Source organism: Tamandua tetradactyla, chromosome 1 (assembly GCF_023851605.1).
Source record: "Tamandua tetradactyla isolate mTamTet1 chromosome 1, mTamTet1.pri, whole genome shotgun sequence".
Taxonomy (NCBI): domain Eukaryota; kingdom Metazoa; phylum Chordata; class Mammalia; order Pilosa; family Myrmecophagidae; genus Tamandua; species Tamandua tetradactyla.
In genome coordinates, this window is record NC_135327.1 from 222,597,047 (window position 1) to 222,622,360 (window position 25,314).

At 39.6% G+C, this 25,314-nt stretch overlaps 3 protein-coding genes across 7 annotated transcripts in view; 1 reads left to right on the plus strand and 2 right to left on the minus strand.

The window, feature by feature from the left end:
• Positions 1–25,314, minus strand: part of ANKRD26 (ankyrin repeat domain containing 26) — a 1,272,391-nt gene that overhangs the window by 208,539 nt on the left and 1,038,538 nt on the right. The window lies entirely within an intron of this gene.
• Positions 1–25,314, plus strand: part of MPP7 (MAGUK p55 scaffold protein 7) — a 240,271-nt gene that overhangs the window by 26,634 nt on the left and 188,323 nt on the right. The gene's annotated exons all lie outside the window — the stretch shown is intronic.
• On the minus strand, positions 2–24,984 carry LOC143679895 (NADH dehydrogenase [ubiquinone] flavoprotein 2, mitochondrial-like). Its single transcript, XM_077156316.1, has 5 exons — positions 24,835–24,984; positions 23,780–23,793; positions 8,401–8,453; positions 8,015–8,262; positions 2–648 (listed from the first exon to the last, which is right to left on the minus strand). The coding sequence occupies exons 1-5, from the start codon at positions 24,982–24,984 to the stop codon at positions 31–33; spliced, it is 1,083 nt and encodes a 360-aa protein (XP_077012431.1). The 3' UTR covers positions 2–30.

Below are 25,314 nucleotides of genomic sequence, written 5' to 3' on the forward strand. Positions count from 1 at the left end.
TATATATGTATATATACAACTGAATATAAATTAAAGGCCTGTTTGCACACCAAAGCCAGGTCCTTTGGGTGGTTCAGTCAAAGAGGTAAGACCGCCAGCTGGCTCACAAGAGAAGCGTCCACGCCTTGGCCCAGGCTTTGGAATTTTGCCAGCCTTGAGCTCATCAATAATTTCTTCAATATCCTTCGGAGTCAGATCTTCATAATAGTTGTCATTTATTTGAACCATTGGTGCATTTACACAGGCCCCTAGACATTCCACCTCTATAAGAGTGAATAGTTTGTCAGGTGTAGTCTCCCCAACTTTTATTCCAAGCTTTTTCTGAATAGCCTCCATTATGCTGTCAGAATCTCGAAGCATGCCAGGTGTAGTAGTGCAGACCTGAATGTGATACTTTCCGACTGGTTTTCGATTATACATTGTATAAAAAGTTGCTACTTCATATACTCTCATTGGGGGCACCTGTAAAATTTCAGCAACCTTGTTCATAGCAGAGATGGGCAACCATCCATTCTGTCTTTGGGCTAAATCCAGGACTGGAAGCACAGCTGCTGCTTTATGTCCATCTGGATAGTTTTCTACAATTGCCTCTATCCTCTTATAGTTTTCTGGTGTGAAATCAAATGGAGTGGGGTGGGGTGGGTATACCTTTCATTGGAGCGGGGCCTGCTGGTGGAAGAGCAGGTTTGGGGGAGTAGAGGAAGCACAGGTTCTCTTTGTAAACATTAAAAATATCATGGTAACATATATATATGTATGAAATACAAAATTTCCCATTTTAATAATTTTTTAAGTATACAATGCAGTGGTATTAATTACATTCACTATCCTGTGCTGCCATCACCACCATCACCTCCCACACGTTTTCGACACCCCCAAACAGAACCTGTCTGCCTGTTAAGCTATAAATCCTCACTCTCACCACCCTTACATCCCCCCCCACCCCTGTAGCCTGCAGTCTACTGTCTGACTCTATGAATTTGCTTTTTCTTGATGTTTCGTATAAGTGACACCATGCAGTATTTATCCTTTGCTGTCTGGCTGGTTTCACTCAGCATAGGGCTTACAAGGTTCTTCCGTGTTGTCACATGTGTTAGGACTTCGGTCCTTTTTGCTTCTGAATAGCAGATTAATATTCCATTGTATTTTACAAACCACATTTTGCTTATCCGTTGATGGAGGTAAGTTCGCTTTTTGTTTTCACATGGGCAGGCACCGGGAATCGAACCCGGGTCTCTGGCATGGCAGGCGAGAACTCTGCCTGCTGAGCCACCGTGGCCCGCCCGGTAAGTTTGCTTTTGAACAGGTTGTGCTGGAGGTGCCGCCACGTTCAAGTTAAGGGGGCGTGCTTGTTATGGGGTCGGCTGGTAGAGGGAAGAGCACGGGGGTGTCACCTTACAGTGGTCATTACAGCCGTATTTGTAATTCTTTAGTGACAGTATTTTAGGGTTCAGCAATACCTCTTATGTCTGGACCCTAAACAGTTTTTAGCGGAGTGATTTCACCAAGATTTATTGAAAGGCCCTCTGTTCCGCTCTGGGCATATATAAAGATGAATACTATCTAAAGTAAAGTAAAACTGAACTGAAGCAGAATGAAATACGATTAGAAGTGCAGAAAAAGGAGGGTAGCTTGTTTTTGCTGATTATTTATGATATGGGTTTTGGGGGTATGTACCAGGATGGAATGGGGAGGAAGATAGCTTATTTGTTTCTTTACCTTTTGGGGTTGGGAAGCAAAGGCAGTCACGCAGGCAGCCTCTGGGGGACCCTGTGATTTGAGCAGAGCTCTGTTTCAGTCTGTACAGGGTCGGCTTGCTGTGACGTTGGATGGATGGATTTGAGTGTTCATTAAATCTGTTTTGATATTTTTTTGGTTCTGGGAGCCAAAGAACCTCTTGATTTATTAGAAGGCCATAGAAAACTGATATACTTTTGTGAAACTGTATTATTTATTTTGTTTCTGTGGTGAAATGCTTAAAATTTTTTATATTATTATTATTTTTTGTTTTTGTCTTTTATTTTTGTGTGAAATGCTTTTGATTGTTGAAGAATATGGAGCAGAGTGATTATAGATATAGTCTTTCATAATCAACATATTAGGATATATACAACTTTGATTATTTGTACAGGGACAGGAATAAAAATCCACGAGGTCTAGTAAATGCATCATTTGAAACTATTAATGCAAAGAATAACCCCAGGTTCTGGGCAAGAGGAACTTTGATTGCATTTGCATTTTGATACCATTTGTCTTAAAGTAGACAGAAGACTTATGCATTCTTTGCTTTTATTGTCTCCAAATGCTGATCCCTCAAGCATTAAGGTAGATGAGGGTGAGTGAAGCGGAATGTGAGATGGGTCACGTTTTCTTCTTTCACTGTGGTTCCTCTTCCCTGCCGAAGACTCTGAGTGACTGCTCCCGGCCGTGCCGAAGACTCTGAGTGACTGCTCCCGGCCGTCTCCAGACACCATGCACAGCACTGAGAAAGAGGTCACTTCAAAATATCTTGCTTTTGCAAATGCGTTGACCTGAAAGCCTCTATTCTTTCTTAGAATGTGATCTTTTCCTAGATGGAGTTCTTTTATAGTCATGTCAGAAGACACAGACAGAAAAAGAGTTCTAGGTTAATTTAGGACGTAACTTAGTTTCTTTTAGACTACTCCAGATTCCTTTTGAATAGTCAATAAGTACTAGCCAATTTTGTTTAAAGTATAAAATGACATTTTGGATTATTCCACTTGACTGATAATAAAAAATCATTATTTTTCATAGGAAGTTGTAACAGATAAAACATGATTTAATGAGTAGTATATTAAATTAAAAAAATGAAACCACCCCAACTTCTCTGAGCAGCCATATATTCTTTCTTCCCCTTCTGTTTTCTTTCCTTGTTTTTAGAGGTTTAATTGAAAACAGAACTATTTACATGTTTTTAAAAGTAAGAATGCATATAAAATTAAAATCTAAGCAAATATTTATGAAAACTCAGTTAATAAAAAGGTGAAATATAGTTGAACAAATGCTATTGGAACTAAATTATTTTCTAGAAGGTGTTTCCAACCTTGAAATAGTTGTAACTAAACAATTCCATAAATATGTCAATCTCTTTTCATTACTTGGAGAATCCATCAATATCTTATATTATTTCTGTTCATGATTTCATTTATTGATCCAGGAATATATTTTAAAATATCCAGTTTAATGTGTGTTCTGCAGACCCACTAAGCACTCCTCGCAAGGCTTTCACCACTGGCCCAGTGCCTGCCGGTAATAATGTCACTCTTGTTCACGTGTGTTCTGGAACTTTCCTGAAGAGTGTAAATTCAGCTCGGCACTGGGTACACTCTTGGGAGCATGGCATGCTTCTGAACTTTTCTATGACACACACAAGCAAGATTAAAAACTGTGGTGCTGGAGAAACCTCTCTTTTACATAGGCTAATATGCAACCTTTACTCACACTCGTTAGTCTCTTAAACAGTGTAATCTACTTTTCCTTCAATGTGCTAACCACACTGAGTAGTTTATTTTATCTATTTGACTACTTTTGTTTTTTCCTTTTCTGCCTGCTAGACTGCATGCTGTATGAATGCAAGGGCCGTGTTCACTGAAACACACCTAGCTCCTAGAGGCAGTGACTGTTTCGTAGTAAATATCTAGTATTTGTTGATTCACTGGATGAAATCCAACTAACACAGAGGCCAGCAAACTGTTTCCACAAAGAGCCAGGTAGTAAATAGATTAAATTATTTATAATAGATTAACCTTAACTATTTATAAGAGATTAATAGTAAATAGATTAAGCTATTTATAATAGATTAAGCCGTATTCAACTCTGCCACTGGAATGTGAAGGCAGTCATAGATAATAATAATAAATGAATGAACTTGGCCGTGTCTAGGAAAATGCTCTTTACGGAAACAGGTGGCAGGCGGGAGGGCCCTGAACCAGTGTGTTGATTGCAGCACAGATGCATTGCCTGGTTGATCTCGTTGCATCTGCACCCTGAGCACATAGCACATGGGTGGCATGTTAACCTGATGATTGTATAAGAAACATTTGCAGGCCAGGTACTGTGGGCACAAAGGTAATGATGGCAAAGGAAACTCCTTGAGGCATGCACGGACTAATGTGATGTAGGCAGGTAACCCAGCGGTTCCACTGCGGGACGCTGTGTGCTGTTACTGGGGTACATATGGTAGCCCAGGGACATGGCAGGGGGGTACCATATACTTGAAAGGTTAAGGTTTTAAAAATGTGAGTGAAAAAGTAAATAGAACAGGAGAAGAAAGCCAATATTTGTGCTAGGTGTTATGTATGTCTTACTTTTATTTTTCCTTTTTTTTTTTTTAACATCTTCATGACAAAACTATAAAGAAGGTGTGAGGGCCTGAAGCTCAGAGAGGTGTGGGAGGTCTTAGAAGATGGTGCTGTGGTGGGTTCAGGTGTCAAACCCTGACCACCTGAACTTCCTTGCCCAGTGGAAGGTGCCTAGTTCTGTTGCAGTGGACTTGAGTCATCAGCATGTGAAACTCATCTATGGCTGGTCACATCTGCAGTGGGCTGAGTGCCTTCTGCAAGAAGTGAGGCTTAACTAATTAGCTGGAGGCTTAAAAGAGGGAGGTCAGCGCAGCACAGCCCAAGCAGCTCAGCACACCTCATCTCAGTCCTCGCAGCTCAGCCAGATGCAGAAAGGAATCACCTCGGGGAAAGCTGTTGGAACCCTGAAGCCGGGAGAGAAGCCAGCAGACATCACCCTGTGCCTTTCCATGTGACAAGAGAACCTCAGATGAAAGTTAGCTGCCTTTCTCTGAAGAACTTTAAGATTTTAACTAAATAAATCTGCTTTTATTAAAAGCCAATCCATCTCTGGTGCGTTGTATTCTGGCAGCTTCGGCAGACTAAAGCAGTTGGCATTGCAAGTGGGTGATGCTAAAGCATTATCTTCACCATGCCTTATTACCTTGGGTAATAAAATAAAGCATTTTCCTTTAACGGACCTTTAAATTCAGAATACCATTGTGAGAACCAGATGAGAGTCTTGTAGATCACTTAGCCTGTAAGTACCTACACTTGTACGTGTTCAAGTGCCCATGTAGTGCTGTGGGTGTGCTAAAAGTGTGATTCAAGACCAGGCTGGGTGATTCTAGAGCCCATTCTTTTTCATCTTTACTAACATGACTCTACTCATCAGATTTCGGTAATTCAAAAGCATCATTTATTAAAATTTATTAACTGACATGACAAAGTTATAAAAGCTATGGTATGTATTTCTTTGTTGTCGAACAACACAGAACACTTTAGGATACATTATTAGCATTGAGGAATTTATAGGAATTTTACATTGAGAAGCTTGCCATAAGAAAAAAGTGATTCAAAATGGAGTTTATTAATTTATTTTTTAAGTCTAAGGATATTTTATATGTATACACCCCTCCTCTTTTTATTTTTTGATTTCCTATGCATCTGTTAATAGACACTGGGGTTGCTTTAACTTTTGGTCTAACGGTATTTTGATATAAGCTGAGCTGATAGTTCTGCCCCTTTTAACATCCACATTTTATCATTTGCTCAGTTTTACACCAGCATCTTCAGTCTGTTGGCCCAGGTTTACCTATCTTCAGAAACAGCAGCAACAATAGAACACAATAAATAACTTCCCCATTGGTATGTGTCTGCTGGGTGCCTCTTTCTCCTCAGCCCTGGCTCATGGTGTTGAGGCTAAAGTTTTCTTAACAGCCTCTGTCTGTTACTCTTTCCAGATAATGTCTCTAGTAGGTTCTGTTTTCCCCTGCCTTCTCACCCCACAGCCTCCACGCTAATAAAACAGGTAGAGAGAATGCCTCTTCATCAGTGTTTTTATCTTTCTTACTACGATGGTTATTGGAGATGAGACTTCCTTCCTGAAATTCCTCCTCCCTGGGCTTCCATAATGAGGGGTGATAAATTATTCTCCTAAGATGCCAGGGGCGTCCTTTCCTTACTGCTCCCCCGCCCCCATATGAGTGCCTCAGGCAGCCAACCAGCAGCGTTCTTTTCTAATCTCATCTCTTTTATTCCAATATCCACCTTCTATTTTATCCCAACTGTAATAAACAGTTTGTTAAGCATATGTTGTGCTTCCCACTTCCATATGGTTGTGCAAGCTGTTGGGAGACAGCTTAGACGAATGCTTGGGCTTTGGGTCAGGCTTTATGTGCTTTTCTTTGGATCATTTCCGATAATATTTTTCTTTATATTCTTATGCTTGTATTTACTTCTGTTGTATGACAGAATTCCCTGTTTCGACTTTCTTTGTCCCAGCCCCGTGACACCAGCCGCAGACGTAGGGAAGGCTGGCTTGAGAGCTGTCTCCTCACCTGATGGGTTGATTGCCCATCACCGTCCCTTCCCCTGGATCTGCTGACTTCAGGGCCAAGCGCTGGGTTTCCTGCACTGCAGGAAACTGCAGGAAACTGCAGGACCTGGTGCTGCTCTGTCCCCAGTCCTCAGGGCAGAACATCCCCTTTGGCTCCTGCTGCCTGGTGTCATTCCCAAGCCCCCCCCCCCCCCCCCACACACACACACTTTCTGGGGATTGGCGCCCTGCCTCTGTAGTTAAGCTCCCAGAGGTGGACACCCTACCTGCCTGATTCCCAGTGCCCCGGGTTGTCTACTGCTCTGTTCCCTTTGTGATTCGGATACTGTTCCCTCTCTTGACAATTCCCATTTCTGTTATCGCCTGAATCATGACTAAGTTTCCCACATCTGCTGGGGTTGCCTGAATCACGACTAAGTTTCCCACATCTGCTGGGGTTGCCTGAATCACGACTAAGTTTCCCACATCTGCTGGGTATTTTGTCTTGCTCCTTCAGCTGCAACTCCTGCCTGTTCTGCAGCTGGTCAGAGCTGTCATCCCAGTCCCTCCCATCCCAAGACCCAAATCTTCCCTTCTCTGGGGGCTGCTGGGGAAATACTTCCTCTAGTAAGTTCAGCCAGGTCCCGAGAAGGGGAAATACTTCAGTGTTGATTTTAAAGGTCTTCTGTTTGTGAGACTTAGTGTCTCATGACCCAACTAAATCTTTCATTGCAATGAACGCTGACACCAAAATGTGGCTCAGTAATATTTTTAAGATCTGAAGTGGGCCCAGGTAGAGGGACATTTTTTTCCCTTCCATAAAACTGCAGCCCCCATGATTTGATACGAACAGTTGATGTTTTTCCAAAGAGTTATTTGGAGAACTGTGGGAGTACAGTTTCAATACTTTGTGCGTCTTTCCCTGCACCTACCAGATACCAGATCACATCCCCGATTTCTTAATTCTAGGAGCTGCTCCTGTCAGCGGGTAGTGGTCCCTTCATTCAACCAAGCAGAAAACACTATGACCAAGGAATTTTGATTTTTCCTTAAAGTCTTCACAATTGGACTTGTGATCAAGTATTTAGACCCCCATATTGCGTTTCTCCTCAAATGTTAACATGTGACCTTGGGCCAAGCTTCTCCACCCACTAGAGCAGGAGTCCTTACCTGGGGCCCAAGGATGGACATCAGTCTTGGTCCATGAGCTGCCCGTGGCGGGTGCAGGGTTGGTGTAGTGTGTAGACTGGTCCGAGGAGACGGAGGCTCCATGGGTTCCATCATATTCAAAAGTGTCTGTGGGTTTGGAGGGGCTGACGGCCTTTGTCCTAGTGTGTTCTTTATTTGACTCAAGCAGTAACCGAAAACAGGCAGGACCGTGAATGACCGTTTTTAACAGTGCCTGATTTAGGACCCCTGCTCGTGGGTGCCTGGCCTAGTGCATTGTGATTGTTTTTGAAATTACCATTAGTTTCGTCATCATCCATTAGTTGAGTCAGAAGTAATAAACGGAGCGTGACAAGGTAAGACGAAGTAGTGCCTCTCGCGAGGCAGAGTGGCTTATATTGTCTGCTCTGACAGTGACAGGCCCTCCTTCCCAGGGAGACTGTTTTCTGTTGCCTTGGTGCTGGAGTGTGTTTCTGATCCACACCCCACCCCCTGCCCTTGCACGCACAAGGGAAGCCTGGCGGAGGGCGGCGTGGGGCCCGGGAGATGCGTGTGTGCAGGTGGCGTGGAGCCGGGCGCTGTGGGCACTGAGGAAGCGCGGGGCTTCCCTCTGGCCCTCCGCGTCGGACCTCCTTCTGGGGACACACTGGTGGGGCCCAGGGCTGGCCTTCCCTGGCTCCCCGGTAGGACAGTGCCTGCCCCGGACCCCGCGCTGACCTCTTCCAGTCCCGGTGGAGTGCAAAGCTGCAGTGGGTGCTGAGGGGGACACGCAGTTGTGGCAACCCCCTGGCTCTCAGTTCACTGTACAGTCTCGTGCAAAGCACGGTTCAGTGTCATTGCTCTCTTTGCTAGGAAGGAACAGGTTCACAGCTGGTGCTTTGTGTGTTTTCTCACCTGTGTGCACGCTCTGCTGTGCTCCCACGTCATCTTCACTGCTAAACCGCTGCCTGCGGGGCAGGGAACGAGTGAGACAGACTAGAGAAGAAAAACTCTTCTTAGTTGCAAGATTAAAGATAATTGATTTGTTGGGGATCAATCTGGCTGGCTCTGTAATCTGCTGAATTTGAGTTAAGAAAACTCGTTTTCCCTGCTAAGAAACAAGAATAAAGAATAATTCTGCAGTGTAATTTGAAGGCAACTATAATTGCAAAAATCATTTAAATTCCTTCTGTCACAGGAATTAAATTGCACACTGAGTTGAAAGGTATCATACAGAAAACAGTCTTTTTATTGTTATTTTAAATTGCATCGGAAGACAGATGCTATTTGGTTGGAACATAGTTAAATATGATATCTGGTCTTTTTCATATATTTTCAAAATTTCTACATCTTGCTAGGTCACTGAAGGAAAGAACCATCTATAATTGTTTGTGGGTATGTGGAAGAGTTCTGTAACTGCTTCATTAGCTAACAGCCAGACAGAGACAGTTTGTTCCTTTATGGAGGAGAAGCTCAGGAGATTGGATTTCCACTGGCAGTAATTGAGTACTCTTTAGTTAATTAAGCTTGTATTAATTAAGTAGAACAAGGAATTGAGACAAATATATTCAAAATAATGCTATGAGCATTTACTGTATTTACAGGTACAGAATTTGTGGATAGTGCTTAGTGTAGTTAAAAAAAACTTTTTTCCTAGAAAATATTTCCTAAATATGGACATGCTGGACTATTTTAGAAGTGTTCTAATGAACAGTTTTTGTTTTAATAACTATGCCTTTATTTTCATGTATTTTAGAGAACATAATTAGTTCATCAAATTCATGGTTTCACTGCAGTTGTTTAAAAAGAGCCTAACATAGGTATTTAAGTTAATAAAAATTTGATTTAAGAAGAATGTTAAGTAGAAGTAGTTTTTTTCTGTAATGCGAAAATTGTGAGGGTGTCATAGGAATGACCAAATTTGGGAGGAACTAAAAATTATTGATTCATAGCTATTTCTTCTTAACTTTGTCGAGGTGGTAAAGAGTAAAAGTAAACCAGGGAGGGTTTATGTTAGATCTAAAAGCATCTTTGCCGGTGCCTTGAGCCGGAAGCCTTCTCACTCCTCGAGTACGAGTTGTGTTGGGATGCTTCTCACAGGCTGTTTCTTACTTCCCTCTAGTAGCGCTTTATTTTTTGTATCTGTATGGTGGGGGTCTCATTTCATTCTTTTTCCATGTGAATATCCTGTTATTGCAGCACCATTTGTTGGATTTTTGTTTGTTTGTTTGTTTATTTTGTTTTTGGGAAGTGCGTGGGCCTGGAATTGAACCCCGGTCTCCCTCATGGCAGGTGAGAATGCTACCACTGAAAATACCTTTGCACCCTCTTCTAATTGCTCTTTAGTGTAGCAGCAACTGCACGTTTCGCAGCCTCGTGTTTGTTTCACCTCTTTATATGGAATTCTCTCTCCAGTACACGGTGTGCTCCCAGGACACAGCTCCTGGCCCCTTCGTCTACGGTTCCAGCCCATGCCTGGCAGGTGGCTCAGTGAATGTTCACTTTTGGTACTAGCAGCTGGAAAAAAATGTTTTTTTTGTTTTGTTTGGTTTTACGTTTCCGTCTTTTTGGTGCCATCACCTTGGTTCTGTTTGGAAAGGCAGCAGGACCGTGAGAGAGTGGGAAGGACCTCGGCTTCTGGTCCTGCTCTGTCCCTTCTTTATGATCCCGGGGCAGGGAGGGTCGGAGGTTTAGCCTGCCTCGAGGGTGGGGCAGGCCCAGTGAACTCACAGCTGCACAAGCATCAGTGTTGTCAAGGTCTGCAGAAGTGTGCATTTTTGTTACTTGAAGGATGTAGGTGTGAGCACATGACTATAAAACCTTCCCTAGAAACTTTTGCTTTTGCTCCCTGCAAACAAAACTCACACAAGCCAACAAATAAAAGCCTTGTTCCTTGTTGATTTATATGTCTCTAAGTGACTTCAGCTCCTTTTTGGAAGGAGGGAGTCAGGTTATAAAATAAATACTTTTTGCTGTTTGGAAAACACTTTTTTCTATCTTACTTTTTCTTTTTAATCCACCCGTTGTAGGTTTACAGAAAAATCATGCAAAAACTGCAGTGTTCCCATAATTACCCTCACAGTTTTCCCTCTCTGTGTTTGCATTAGTGTGGTACTTGTGTTACTTTTGATGAAAAATATTATTATAATCATGCTATTAATTTTAGCACTACTTGCATTACAGTTCATTTTTTGTGTTACACAGTAGAACTGTGTGTGTGTGTGTGTGGTAATATGTACAGCCTAAAATTTCCCTTTTTATCCCTTTTCAAACATACAGTTCAGTGGTGTTAACTTCTCTAATTAAAAACATACCAAAAACAGACCTGATTTTTTTCACTAGAAGAATACCTTTGTTAGGAGTTGATGGGTAGTGTATGGTCTGCTTCGGTGATAGCAAAGTGTGCGAAGAAAGCTTCTCTTGGTCCTGGGTAAGGTAATTCTGACCTAATGTTTACTGATCATCGTACATGACTTAATTTTTTTGACTGTTATTATATGACAGATACTGTAAAAGGCATGTAATTGTCCCAGTAAATTATGAGGACGAAGTTATCATTTCTGTTTAGGGGATAAGAAAGCTGAGAAGTGGCAGAGCTCAGATTTGAATCCAGGATTGGTAGACTCCAAGGTCCCTGCTTGTTCGATAATTCTCCACGCTGGCTGAGCGTGGATTCATTGGGGAACTTCACAGGACCGTGAAATTCTCTTTCATGTTTTAAGATTTTCCGGTATATAAAATAACTGTGATTAATAATGCCCAAATCTGATGATCCCACTGTCTGGATAGGATTGAGCTGATTGAGGCTGAGTTCTGCTTTGAAAACTTTTTTGGAGTTTTCCCGTGGATTCTTAAAAAAAATTTACCCAACTTTTCCGCCTGTTCTTTTTCTTATTTTCCATCATCACCAGTACTATTTTCATTATCATCATCATCTGGGTAAAATGTGTTATAAAGTAGAGCATAAGGTGACTTTTTTTTTACAATTTTATATTAAAGTGACTTTCTTAATGGTTACATTTGCCTGTTTGATTTTGATGTTAAAAATGATCCAGACTTTGATTTTTAAAAAAAATTTTTTATTAATTAAAAAAAATTACAAGAAACACAAACATTCCCAACACATACACTCAGCAATTCACAATATCATCACATAGTTGCATATTCATCATCATGATTATTTCCCAGAACATTAACATCAATTCAGAAAAAGAAATAAAAAGACAACAGAAAAATATAACAAACAGAAAAAAAAAATTTTACATGCCATAGCCCTTACTGATCCCTTTCATTGATCACTAGGATTTCAAACTAAATCTATTTTAACATTTGTTCCCCCTATTATTTATTTTTATTCCGTATGTTCCTCTCATCTGTTGACAAGGTAGATAAAAGGAGCATCAGACACAAGGTTTTCACAATCACACAGTCACGTTGTGAAAGCTGTATCATTATTCAGTCATCCTCAAGAAACATGGCTACTGGAACACAGTGCTACATTTTCAGGCAGTTCCGTCCAGCCTCTCCATTACATCTTGGATAACAAGGTGATATCTACTTAATGCATAAGAATAACCTCCAGGATAACCTCTCGATTCTGTTTGGAATGTCTCAACCATTGACACTTTGTCTCATTTCACTCTTCCCCCTTTTGATCGAGAAGGTTTTCTCAATCCCTTGATGCTGAATCTCAGCTCGTTCTGGGATTTCTGTCCCACGCTGCCGGGAAGATCCACACCCCTGGTAGTCATGTCCCATGTAGACAGGGGGAGGGTGGTGAGTCTGCTTGCTGTGTTGGCTGGAGAGAGAGGCCACATCTGAGCAACAAAAGAGTTTCTCTTGGGGGTGAATCTTAGGCCTAATTTTAAGTAGGCTTGACCTGTCCCCTGTGGGGTTAAGTTTCATATGAACAAACCCCAAGACTGGGGGTTCGGCCTATAGCTTTGGTTGTCCACACTGTTTGTGAGAATATCAAGAATTCAACTTGGGGAAGTTGAGGTTTTCCCCGTTCTCATCATTCCCCGAAGGGGACTTTGCAAATACTTTTCCACTAATTGATCGAATCACTCTGGGATTCATCAGGGCATCACCTGGACAAACCAACAAAATCTCATGTCCTATACAAAGTTCCATGTACTTAAGGTGTTCAATCAACTATCTACATAAGTTGTATTAGGAGATGCACTAGTCAAAGTATAGATTTGTACCAAATAAACATTTTTTGCTTTCGTCTCACACATTAGTTGTAATTTTAAAATATTAAATACCATCTATTTTCAGCACACTGCAGTAATGACGTTCTTTTGTTCTTCCTCATGCAAAAACAGTTTTTAAATTTGTACATTTAGTCACTATCATTATACACACTAGGCATTCCTAGATTACATCATCTCAATCTTTATCGTCTATCTTTCTTTGTGATTTCATTTATGCCCCAGCCCTCCTCCATCTATCCTTCTCATATGCAACTTCATTCAGTGTTTTAACATAATTGTGTTACAGTTAGGTAATATTGTGCTATCTATTTCTGAATTTTTATATTCAGTCCTGTTGCACAATCTGTATCCCTTCAGCTCCAATTACCCAGTATCTTACCCTATTTCTATCTCCTGATGGTCTCTGTTACCAATGAAATTATCCAGGTTTATTCACTAATGTCAGTTCATATCAGTGAGACCATACAGTATTTGTCCTTTTGTTTCTGGCTAATCATACTTTGCATAATGTCCTTAAGGTCCATTCATGTTGTTACATACTTCATAACTTTATTCTGTCTTACAGCTGCATAATATTCCATCTTATGTAAATGTCACAGTTTGTTTAGCCAACTGTCTGTTGATGGACATTTTGGCTGTTTCCATCTCTTGGTAATTGTTAATAATGCTGCTATAAACATTGGTGTGTAAATGTCCATTTGTGTCCTTGGCCTCGTGTCCTTTGAGTAGAGACAGCATATAGATGGGTCCTGTTTTTTAATCCATTCTGCCAGACTATGTCTTTTGATTGGAGAGTTTAATCCATTAACATTCAGTGTTATTACTGCATGGGTAGTACTTTCTTCTACTATTTTGCCTTCCAGATTTTATATGTCATATCTAATTTTCCTTCTTTTCACCTTCACTCATAGTCTTCCTTTCTACACTCTTCTCCATACCTCTCTCTTCTGTCTTCGTATCTGTCTCTAGTGTTCCCTTTAGTATTTGTTGCAGAGCTGGTCTCTTGGTCACAAATTCTCTGTGATTTTTTGTCTGAAAATGTTTTAATTTCTCCCTCATTTTTGAAGGACAATTTTGCTGGATATAGAATTCTTGGTTGGCAGTTTTTCTCTTTTAATAATTTAAATATATTATCCCACTGTCTTTTCACCTCCATGGTTTCTGCTGAGAGATCTGTGCATAGTCTTATTGGGCTTCCCTTGTATGTGATGGATTGCTTTTCTCTTGCTGCTTTCAAGATCCTCTCTTTCTCTTTGACCTCTGACATTCTGATTATTAAATGTCTTGGAGTATGTCTATTTGGATCTATTCTTTGGGATATGCTGCACTTCTTGAATCTGTAATTTTAAGTCTTTCATAAGAGTTGGGAAATTTTCAGTGATAATTTCCTCCATTAGTTTTTCTCCTCCTTTTCCCTTCTCTTCTTCTGGAACACCCACAACACGTATATTCATGCACTTCATATTGTCTTTCAATTCCCTGAGTCCCTGCTCATATTTTTCCATTTTTTTCCTATAGTTTCTGTTTCTTGTTGGATTTCAGATGTTCCATCCTCCAGTTCAGAAATCCTATGTTCTGTCTCTCATAATCTACCATTGTAGGTTTCCATTGTTTTTTTCATCTCTTCTACTGTCTTCCATTCCCATAATTTCTGTGATTTGTTTTTTCAGACTTTCAGTTTCTTCTTTTTGTACTTTCCTTTCCTTCTTTATATCCTCCCTCAATTCATTGATTTGGTTTTTGATGAGGTTTTCCATGTCTGTTCGTATATTCTGAATTAATTGTTTCAGCTCCTGTATGTCATTTGAATTGTTGGTTTGTTCCTTTGACCGGGCCATATCTTCAATTTTCCTAATGTGATTTGTTATTTTTTGCTGGCGTCTAGGCATTTAATTACCTTAATTAGTTTATTCTGGAGATTGCTTTCACTTATTTTATCTAGGGTTTTCTTGCTGGATGAATTTGTTGTCTATCTGTTCTTTGACATTCTGCTCAGCTTTTTCTGGACCTTAGCTTAAGTTTTGTTTAACAGAGGAGAACTTTTCAGTTCTTGTTTTCTTGTTTCTTGTCCTGCTTGTGTGGTGCCTCTCCCCCCACCCCACACACACTTAGGAGGGTCTACTTAGATATTATAGACCCCAGCCAGATTTTCCCAGACCAAACTGGTCTCCTATCAGGAGGAAAGGTCACCTGCATTGGTTTTCCTTGAGGGTGAGACCCAGCAGGTTGAAAGACTTTCCTGTGAAGTCTCTGGACTCTATTTTTCTTATCCTGCCCAGTATGTGGTGCTTGTCTGACTGCAGGTCCCACCAGCATAAGATGATGTGGTACATTTAACTTTGGCAGACTCTCCCTGCTGGGGGCATGGTGGAGACAGAGGAGAGGTTGTAGGCTGGTTTTAATGGCTTCAAATTACCAAGCCCTGGTATCTGAATTCCTTGATGGAGGGATTCCACCTGGGTGGGGCTTCACCCCTCCCCTGGGGAAGGCACAGGCTCCAGATAAGCCCCCAAAAGAGCTCACTTCTGCCTATGCCTGGGGCAGTTGCAGCCTGAAAAGCCCTGCTGCTGTATCCAGAGGCAGTCAAGCCTTTGTAGATACACAGCCACAAAAACCTCTGTTTCCTTCTTTTTTTTCCCCCCTTTTTCTATCGGTCCTGCCCCGTTGGCGCCGGGGCAAAAATGAGCAACCTCAGCTTTGATCAGTTTCACCTAAGCTGGGGGCCTATTTTTAGTAGTTAGAATTTGTTAATTAGTTCCACAATTGGCGTTTGATTGTGCCCAGTCCCTGCTGCTGGTAAAGTCCTTTCCTTTCCCCTCTGGGAAGCGGTCTGTGGGGGAGGGGCACTGTCCGCTGCAGCTTTGGGAACTCACGGTTCTGGGGGGTGTTCGCAGCAGGTCCAGCTGGTCCGGACTGGCATATGCTGTGTGTCTGGTCACTGACATGGCCCCAGGAGCTGTTCTGTACTGTTTCTAATTATTTAGTAGTTGTTCTGGAGGACAAACTAAAATGTGCACGTTGTTAAGCTGCCATCTTGACCCGGAAGTTCCAGACTTTGATTCTTGATGGAATTTTCTGACTTTTTATTTTATTAGAAATAAAAAATTCATTGCTAAAAACAAATAATTGGACCTTTTAAATTTCACTAAAGAGACTGACTATCAGCTTTAAAGCTTTAGAAAAGTGACTTTCCAAAAGTTTTGATGACATGTGAATTTTAGTTTTATAATTTATATAGACGTTTTCATGATATTAATAGAGCTTACTAAAGATTAACATTTAATTGCTTTTCATTTTACTTACCAAATAACCTGTTTTTTTTTTCTTGGCATGGGCAGGCACTGGAAATTGAACCCGGGTCTCCCAACATGGCAGGCAAGAACTCTGCCGCTGCACCACCATTGCCCGCCCCTAAATAACCTGTTTGTACAAATGGAATTATCCTAAAACATTCTTAGAATATAACCTAAAAATATTTTGAAAAATCGATATCCTGAAGCTGTGAGCACCACCTAAAGCTCTTTTGAGCATTTCATATTTTAAAATGCTTAATGTTAAGATATTAATTTTCCCATCATAATGAAAAGGTCTTGAATTAAAGCTTGAAAGTCATAAATTCACACAATAAGCATAAGTAAAAAAATAAGAATTTATTAATTAGGCAGTATGGTGAAAGATCTCACTTTTCAACCTGTGAACCTAGAATTCCTTCTCAGTGTAAATGCTGCATTTCCCTGATCGCTAGCTCGTGGAGCTGAGACACCAAGCAGGCTTCTTTGGTGTCTTCAGATGCTCATCTTAGGCTGGTTAAGATTAGTACTTTAAAAAATGTCTGAAATACTGTAGTCTCCAGTATCTTAGAGCTGCTAGAAGTAAAAACCTAAAAGTGTGGAATTGTAACCCATGTCAAACTCTGAAATATGGTCTACAACTAATTGTGGTGCTGTGCTTTGAAATTTATAGCTTTTTTTGTATATATGCTATTTTTCACAAAAAGAGAGGGAAAAAAGTCGATTGTGATGATAAAAATATTTGAGTCTTCTAGCCTCCTATATTCTGGAGCAGCTAGAAGGAAAAAAGTCTGAGAGGATCGTATGGTAGCCCATGACAAACTCTGGGATCTGTCCTCTAAGTACTTGTTGAAGAGTGCTTTGAAAACTGTTGCTTTTTTCTTTCTTTGCTTTGTATATATGTGATACTATATAATAAAGTTAAAAAAAATTTATCTGTAAGGACAAAATAAGCAAAATTCTTTTGTGAGATGGATTGTAACTGCTGGATTGAGTTCATGAAGAGAGACAAGGTTACACAGCTGATAACTAAAGCTGGTGGTTAGCAGAGATCTCAGAACTGCTCAAGTCCGCCAAACAGCTTGGAAACTTTGCAGATAGTGGGAAATGAATATTTTTGAAGCAAAGAAGATGCTGTAGAAACATTGTACAAATGTATTTACTGATAGTGTAGCTGCACTAGTAGAGAGGATTACGTTTGGCAAAAGATCTGTGCTTCAAGTCACGCCTTATTTTATTCAGAGAGAAGTTTTTATGTAAAAGTTTGCTGTAAATCTATATTTAAAAAATCAATTTTAAATGACATTACCAAAGTAGTGAATCTAATATCCTGCCCCTTAAACCTCAGTTCTGCCTTTGTTTTTTCATGCAAGAAAGGAGATCAGTTATACGAATCTCAGCTGTTTCAAACTTCAGGTGTATAATAGACCAAAAGAAGGGTTTTGTCAAGATGTTGAATTATAAGAAGAATTCATTGTTTTGTGAATGATTCTTACTTTGTAGATTTGCAGAATGGTGATTAACTTGAAAAATTGGTTTTACTTAAGTAAGCTGATACAGTTGAACATCATAATGAACTTAATAGAAAATTGGAGAACTGTGTGAAATATATTATTTTTTTGCCAGAATTTGTTAATGCAAAAATTCAACTTACAAAAAAAGATAAAAAATGGTCATTAACAATCCATTGATGTTGAACACAAAAATTATAATTGAGACATAGCAACTCTCTATTTGAAGGGAAATATTATGGGTAATCTGATATGAAAAAGTTTGGATTTAAATTCGATTAACATCATAGGAATTTCCACTTGCACTTATTAAATTTTTTGAATGGTTATAAAAAGGCCTTAAACTTTTTTATTACCTTGTGTGAACAAAGTTTATTGTTGATAGGGGTCCATCAGGGATGTGAGGAGATCAGTTGTCTTTATCATGAATCACATGTGCCATCACAAGCACAGAACCTGATGTAAAAAAAGTTATGTTCACAGAAACCAGCTTTTAATTCTCATAGAAAAAATTAAGGTTTTCTATAAATTTTTTTTTATATTTAAGTATCTTCTCTAATGGTTTGTATTTCATTTTTTTTTCATAATCATATAATATGAAGATAGCATAATGGGTTTTTGTACACCAGACCTAAGCTTCCCTGCTTGGCATCATAAAGTTTAATTTCTGTTCTGTGCCATGGCAGGAAACATGGAATCATGCTTGCTGCCTTTTGACACATGGGATCTCAAGTGTTGTCACTGGGTTTTACAATCTAATGTGCATATTCTTGGCCAGGGATTAAGTTTGATCTAAGGAATCTAGAACCTTCTCAGGAATTGAACTTTGGCAGGTTACTGAGGCCCATTTTTATCCTTTTCATTGGCCAAGCTGACTTGGCTTGGAGAACTTCTACTTATGACCAAAGGCTCAGGTCATGGGTATTCATTCATTCAGCACACATTTAATGAGCAGGTGTGTGTAGGCATTGTGGAAGATAGTTGATTATTTATTTTTGCTCCTGAGGAACTTGTAGTCTAATGGAGGGGAGAGAGACAAAAACAAGATACTTAAATAACAGGTGAAGTACAACGATAGACTCAATGGGCCTTGACACCCATGATGAAATTGTAGGCACAGTTGCTATTTGATTATTTACAGAATGTTTTGGTTTGCTAAAGCTGATGAAATGCAATATAGCAGAAGTAGACTCGCTTTTAACAATGGGGATTTATTAGCTTATAAGTGTACAGTCCTAAGGCCGTGAAAATGTCCAAATTACAGCATCAACAGGACGATACTTGGGTTTGAAGACTGGCTACCAGCAAGATTGGGCTCCTCTGTCCCATAGTGAGGCACATGGCGAAGTTGCTGGTCCTTCTCTCCCCAGTTTCGTTGCTTCCAGCTTCCGGCTTCAATGGCTTCCTCTCTCAGCTTCTGCCTTCTCTTAGCTTCTGTGTGTCCTTCTCTCAGCCTCTCTGGTTCATTCTGTATTTCTTAGTGTCTTTGGGGCTTTTTTCTATCTTTTAATCTTTTAATAAGGACTCTCATAAGAAGACTAAGGTCCACCTTGGATGAGGTGGGTCACATCTCAATGGAAATAATCTAGTCAGAGGTCCCACCTATAATAGGTCTCTATGCACAGGAATGGATTAAAAGAACATGATCTGTTCTCAGGTGAATAGAGCTTCAAACTACCATGCAGAATTTAATAGTATGTGTGATTTTTCTTTATTTTTAGTTCTATAAGTAAGACTTGAATAAGTTCTCATTGTGAAATTAAAAAAACCCCACAAAACCTATAGTCTAAAAATTTAGTCCCCTTTTAATATCTCCCTTTCCCTCTCCCCTCCTTCCTCTCCCTTTTCTATACGTTTTTTCCATAGTACCTTTGTACTGTATTAGAATGAGCACAAAAATTTTAGAGAATAGAAGGGGGAGGGGGATGCTAAAAATCCCATAATTTCTAGTTTTTCGTATTTATTTTTCAAGTGCAACTTCCCACTAGACTTTCCCCGTCTCCCCCCATGTTATATAATCCACAGTACACAGCAATTACATGTGAGGCCTCAACAGTTTTCCCTTAATTTTGTGCAGGCTTCCTTATGGCATGAATTCAACAGCTTCCCCTTAGGTCATCACTGTGTGTATGTGGGCAGGCCAACTTGATTTATAGCCAGCACTGCACTGTAGATGAGTCAGATAGCAAGTTTCACCTTGTTTTTCCTCCTAGACATCCTTTTCTCCACCTTCCTTAGGACTATAAGACAGCTGGAGTGTTGGTAGCATAATTACTTAGTTAAATATAATCTGCCTGAGTTTTCACTTTGAGGTAAATCCATTTTATGGTTGTCTGTGCAATACTCATTACACCATTTAGGATAATTCTGTTGGGTAGGTTTTAAGTAATTATCCTTAGTCTCTTTTCAGTACTCTTCAAGGTGTAGTAAATCTAGGCCTCTTTGAGATTGAAAAAAAAAAAAAAGAAAAAAAACGGTTTCATTTGTTAACTCAGGATGATGGCATAGTTGTATTTGCAATAACCTTGCAAAATCAGTACTTAAGAAAAGTGAAAGCCTAGTGGTTTTAGACCTAAACATTTGTCACAGTAATGTCATTGCTTTCTGAATGATAACCTTTTACTTTATTGTCTCTTTCCTCCCCTCTCTCCTTTTCGTAGCAATTTACTCTTCAGGGATTAGGCAAATACACACAGCCCTTGAACGATAAAGTGCTCATATTTAGCAAGATTTTCAGGAGAATATCTGCAGCTATGATTGTTCTCTTAGAAACCTGAGCTCATTTGTGAAATCAGTGGTTTTAGCAATGTTCTCAAATGGTTTGGGGGAGAGTAAAAAGAGTCTTTTTGAGACATTGTCACAATTTCTTAATCCAAGAGATTATAACACAATTAAAGTTAATTCGCACGGGAGTGGATACAGGAAAAGTATCTCTTTTTAATAATTTGGAAATGATGTCTTAACAATCAAGTAGAAACTATTACTTGTGTCACTATGTGTGACAGTTGCCAAAATTAAGGAAGAAAGATTTTTTTTTTCTGTAAATCTTACTCATACCTGTCAAGTGGTAAGGGAGGCGTTTTAGTAAATTTTGTTTTTATGTGATGATCTTTACAAGTTTCCTTTATGTTGAGCTAGTGGTAGTGCAGAATTTTAAAACATTTTTTTATCAGTTTTTCTCCTTCTGATTAATCAGACACTTGAGTCTGGCTCTGTTTCTCAGGCTGCAGAGAAGTCAGAGTCGTTTTATAGGCCCCTTGTTCTCTTTTACGTTTCTCTTTAGAACTCTGCAACCCTGACCTTAACTCCGCAGTCCATTTTTTTTGGCTGGCAACTCCCCTTGGCTTTTCCATGATCACTCCCCTTTTGCCAGCTTCTGTTTTACCAAAAATCAAAGCCTACTCTGATCTTTAAAACATTGCAAATTAAAAAAAGAAACCCTTTTTAGGAAATAGAAGAAATCTGCAGCTGCTGGATGAGTGGGCGTTTCTTCCTGCTTGTGTATCAGAAATGGAGATTTACTCTCAGGAGACAATTCACTTGTTGTTACCTAAATAGATTTAATTTCAAACGGCCCTAGGAGTCTATTGCGTTTCTGCTATTAGGAGTTGATTTTGCCAAGCTGAAAAGCAAAATCTCATCTGGTTGCCTTTTAAGGCCTCTGCTGGATTTAGAGGTGGGCATATTTCTAGCCTTTTTTGCATATTGAAGAAAACACTCACTGGTAGCAGATTGTCTCGAGGGTAGGGGGAGGGTACTGGAGAGGGTCAGGGCGTGACTGAGGGTTGATGGCAGCTTCCCAGTATTACAGCTCAGGCTTGTGCAATATCTGGTTTTTAAATACCTCACAGAAAGAAAGTGAAATCCATCTCCAGGCGCTCAGGTGCTTCCCTCCCTTTTGGGCCCTCGCTTCTTCCTTTTGGGTATGGACCACTGCTTATATAGGGGAAAGCCCTGCTTTCCAACGATGCTGAGTGACCACCCTGATTTACTTGGGTTCTTAAAGGGAGTGAGTAAGACCAAAAATAAAATCTAGATTCTCAGATTTAGAATTTTAGAAGATAAATTGATTGCAAAGCTTCTCAAATCTAAGTGTGTTTAAAGTTTCTTTCCTGTAGTACTCATAGTACTATCTGCTATAGTACTATGCAACTAATAGGAGTGTGATATTTATTTGATAAATATAAGGAATGTGTAAGTTAAGTTACAACAAGATACAACAAGAAGAGACTGATTTTGAATGTACCAGAAAGATTGAGGTCTACTGTTCTGTCTAAAATGTGGTCCTGTCGGTTGTCAGCACCTTTTAGGAACTGCAAAACCAAAACTAGAACTGGACTAGGGTTAGTTCAGGCAAGTATAGTGCAAAAGGCCAAAGGTAAAATAAATACAAATGTGCAAATAAAGAGATGGCAGGGAGTAGAGACTTCACACATTGGTGCAGGTGTGTTGAAGTTAAAATACACTTAACAGGGTCAGTTCCATGTTGATCTTGTGAGTGAAGTAGGACTCTGCAATGAAGATATTTTCATTAAAAACTTAGATACCTTTCTGTTATATTTTAGTAAATTGATAGACTCGTTAAAAGTTTTCAGAAAGTTAGTTTATGCTTAAAATGGTAAAATATTGGTACAGACAGTGGCTCAAATGAAGGTTCCTATGGTTTTCAAAATCAAAAGTCAAGTTGGGAGTAAAACATCGAACCTAGCATTTTAGTTTCAGCAAAACAGCATAATTTATCACATTCATGGTTAATTTGAATTCATTAATATTAATTTTTAAATTTAAAGTATAACAACTTTATAAAATAATGATAAGCATACTTAATTTTTATGTTTGAACATATTAAAAAACATTTTAGTAAACTTGTTAATGTTGGGACTGTGCAAAATTTATTTTTATTTTTATTATTATTATTTTTGGCATGGGAAGCCTCTAGGAATTGAACCCGGGTCTCTGGCATGGCAGGCGAGAATTCAAAATTTACTTTTGAAAAGAGGCTTGTACATTATGCAAATTTGACAAATGTATCTTAAATAATTTCTAAATCCTTACAGTACTGAATATTTATTGCCAGGTCATCAGCAAATGCTTGATTGAGACATTTTCTCTAAGCACATGTAAATAAATGCCTTCTTTATTTCCTTGTTGATCATTGTTAGAAAATTTATAACTTCATAAATTTACAGAATGTGTGATTATTATTATTATAATTATTATTATTTTGTATGGAAAAGAGTACTGAGGTTGAGTAATTTTGTATGGAAAAGAGTACTGAGATGGAGTAAAGGCAAGATATCCCAGTAAATGTGTCAATGATTATTTTTGTCTGGTTTTCTTGATTTATTTTTTTTCGTTGAGAATTGAGAAGACTCGCTTGCCTTTACCCATTTGTAAGATTGCCAAGTAAGATTTCATGTTTGCTTCATACTTTGGTTGTGGTTCACTAATTGCGTTAGACCTGAATTTGTCAGTGAGATTCAGAAAGCCACTAGGTAATCGATTTTGTTCAGAAATTTTTCCAGCGTTATTTTTGGCTGTATGTTACCCATTGCCACAATTTTGGTGAGAAGGCATGATTGAAAGACAGTATTTATGTAAGTTACTGACTGAGGCATTCAGTTGTCAAAAAGAGTCTGCCTTTCAGATGTGCGCTCCTTATTTGGAGCTCCTTGTCTAATATATTTGGGATCTAATAAGGTTGGGAGCTTGTAAGTCCTGATTGCCCCTGCTTAAGGGTCTTTGTGTTTGCATGGCTCCCTTTATAGTTGATGAAGTCCTTATGCTCACTTAATTTGTGGGACCTATAGTTGAAGAAATCTAGTAAATGTTTTTGAGATTTAACCTAAGTATAATAAAAATATTGTATAGATTGTTAATTCAGATCCATGAATTTCATATTGCCGCTGATAGCTTCAGCCGGGTCGCGCGACTGGAGCACTGGGTGAATTAGGGGGCGAGCTCGCGGGAAACAAACCTGGGTAAGCGAGACCTAGCCGTCTCAGCTAGGGGACTAAAGGACTTGAGCCAGAGGCCAATTAATCAGCACAAAGCTTTTTTATTGTTACATCGTAAGAGCTTAGGTATCGAAGCGGCTCAAGTATGCTAAAGACCCCGAGGCTAGGAGAGCTCCGGGTTAAGTATCGGTTAGGAGGGGGAGGGAGTAGGGGCGTGGGCAAGAGGGGTAGGGGGTCAATTACACAAGCTTAGAGACAGTTGCTAGGCTGAGGGCTAAGGTTAGGTATAGAGAAGTGAAGCAAATAGCAGGGAGGCTTACGGTTTAGTGGTGAGCTATGGAGATGGGCGGTTTACGACAAGAGGGGGAAGGGGGAATGGTGAGTTAGGCTACAGACATGAGAGGCAGGGAGAGAAGGTAGAAATGATTAAAAAATTTTAAGTATGACTAGGCTCCAATCCCTGAGAAATATGCCACACATATCACATCTTAATCGGAATGAAATCTTGCGTGGAAATTATTTTCAAATAAAACAGGAATATTTTCCTGCTGCTTAACGTATACATAGCAATAGTAAAGAAAAAAACTAAAAATTTAGAAAGGCATAAAGTATGACCCAGATTCCACTATGCAGAAAAAAACCATTGTTACTATTTTGGAGAATAGGCTTTAAGAATTTTTTCCTATGCCTGTATTAATTTTTTTTATAAAAGTGATCATATCCTAAATCTGTTTTATCCAACAATATATTATGAACATCTTAGGTTAAAATATATATATATATATATAGACCTGCTGAATATTTACATTGTTTCCTCTTTTTTGGTCTCTTCTGTACTGTGAATATCCTTGTGCCTTGACTCTGTGAATAGTTTGAGTGTTCCCTTTGTGCCAAACACACTTGAGGTGGCAGGTACAGTAGGGTACGTGACAGAAGGGATTTCTTCTGTCCAGAAGGGACTTATATTTTAAAGGGAGAGGAAAAACAGATAATATAGTATCAGGTGGTGGCACGTACTATAAGTAAAGCGTATCTGCATTTTTGCGTGCTTGTTTGATTATTTTTTTTAGGATAAATTTGTACAGGTTTAAATGATCCATCCAGAGTATGTAATCCCATTTAGAATTCTGGTGAATTATCATGCGGTTTCTTTTATAAATTAAAAAAAAATTGATGTTCAAATTCAGTTGAGAATATTGGATGCTTATTTTCATTTTCAAATTCTTTAAATGTCTTTTAGAGCTTTTAACACTTCATCTGAAGCTTAGGAAAAATGCTTTTGTTAATGCAGCTTTAATTTTCCTTTTGTTTAACAAAACTGTGGCACCCCCTGCTGGTGTGGAAAGGAATCGCTCCGTGGTTCTGAGCAGGTCACTTGTGAGCCTGGCCACAGCACGTTGTGAGCTCTGCCCTCATCCCCAGGGTCCCGCTGTTCAGCTTTCTGCAGCGTGAGGACACACGTGCCGTCGTTGGGCCCGCATTTTGAAGCAGGCAGATGATCGAGAACGAGCAGGTGCAAAAGCATGACATAGCACCATGAGTTCAGGGGCTGCACATAGCTTCGTAGACTATTTGAGGGAAGGTGTGGGGTGACTCTTGCAGTGAAAGAATCTAGAAAGGACAGAAGGTCTGTATCAGTTTAAGGAATTTAAACTTTATCTTGAAGGTGCCATTGAGGCTACTCTGGCACCAGTGTGCCCACTGGGGCGGAGGTGGGAGAGGCCAGTCCGGGATGGCTGCATGTGCTAAGGAGGCAAGGTTAGTGGGAGACGGGGAAGTTTTGTTTTTAAATTACAAAAATTTTTAAACAGTACACGAAAGTAGAGAATGCAATGACTCCTCATATGCCCCATCG

What these genes read in the sequence shown, in the direction of transcription:
- LOC143679895 (XM_077156316.1), bottom strand. Translation starts at nt 24,984, where the DNA reads ATGCTTTTGCACCTGCTCGTTCTCGATCATCTGCCTGCTTCAAAATGC. An exon ending in ACAGCAGAGCGTGCACACAG is followed by an intron (nt 8,263 to 8,400) that starts GTGAGAAAACAC and finishes TGTCCCCCTCAG; the next exon opens with CACCCACTGCAGCTTTGCAC. An exon ending in CCCTCCGCCAGGCTTCCCTT is followed by an intron (nt 649 to 8,014) that starts GTGCGTGCAAGG and finishes CTCCAATGAAAG; the next exon opens with GTATACCCACCCCACCCCAC.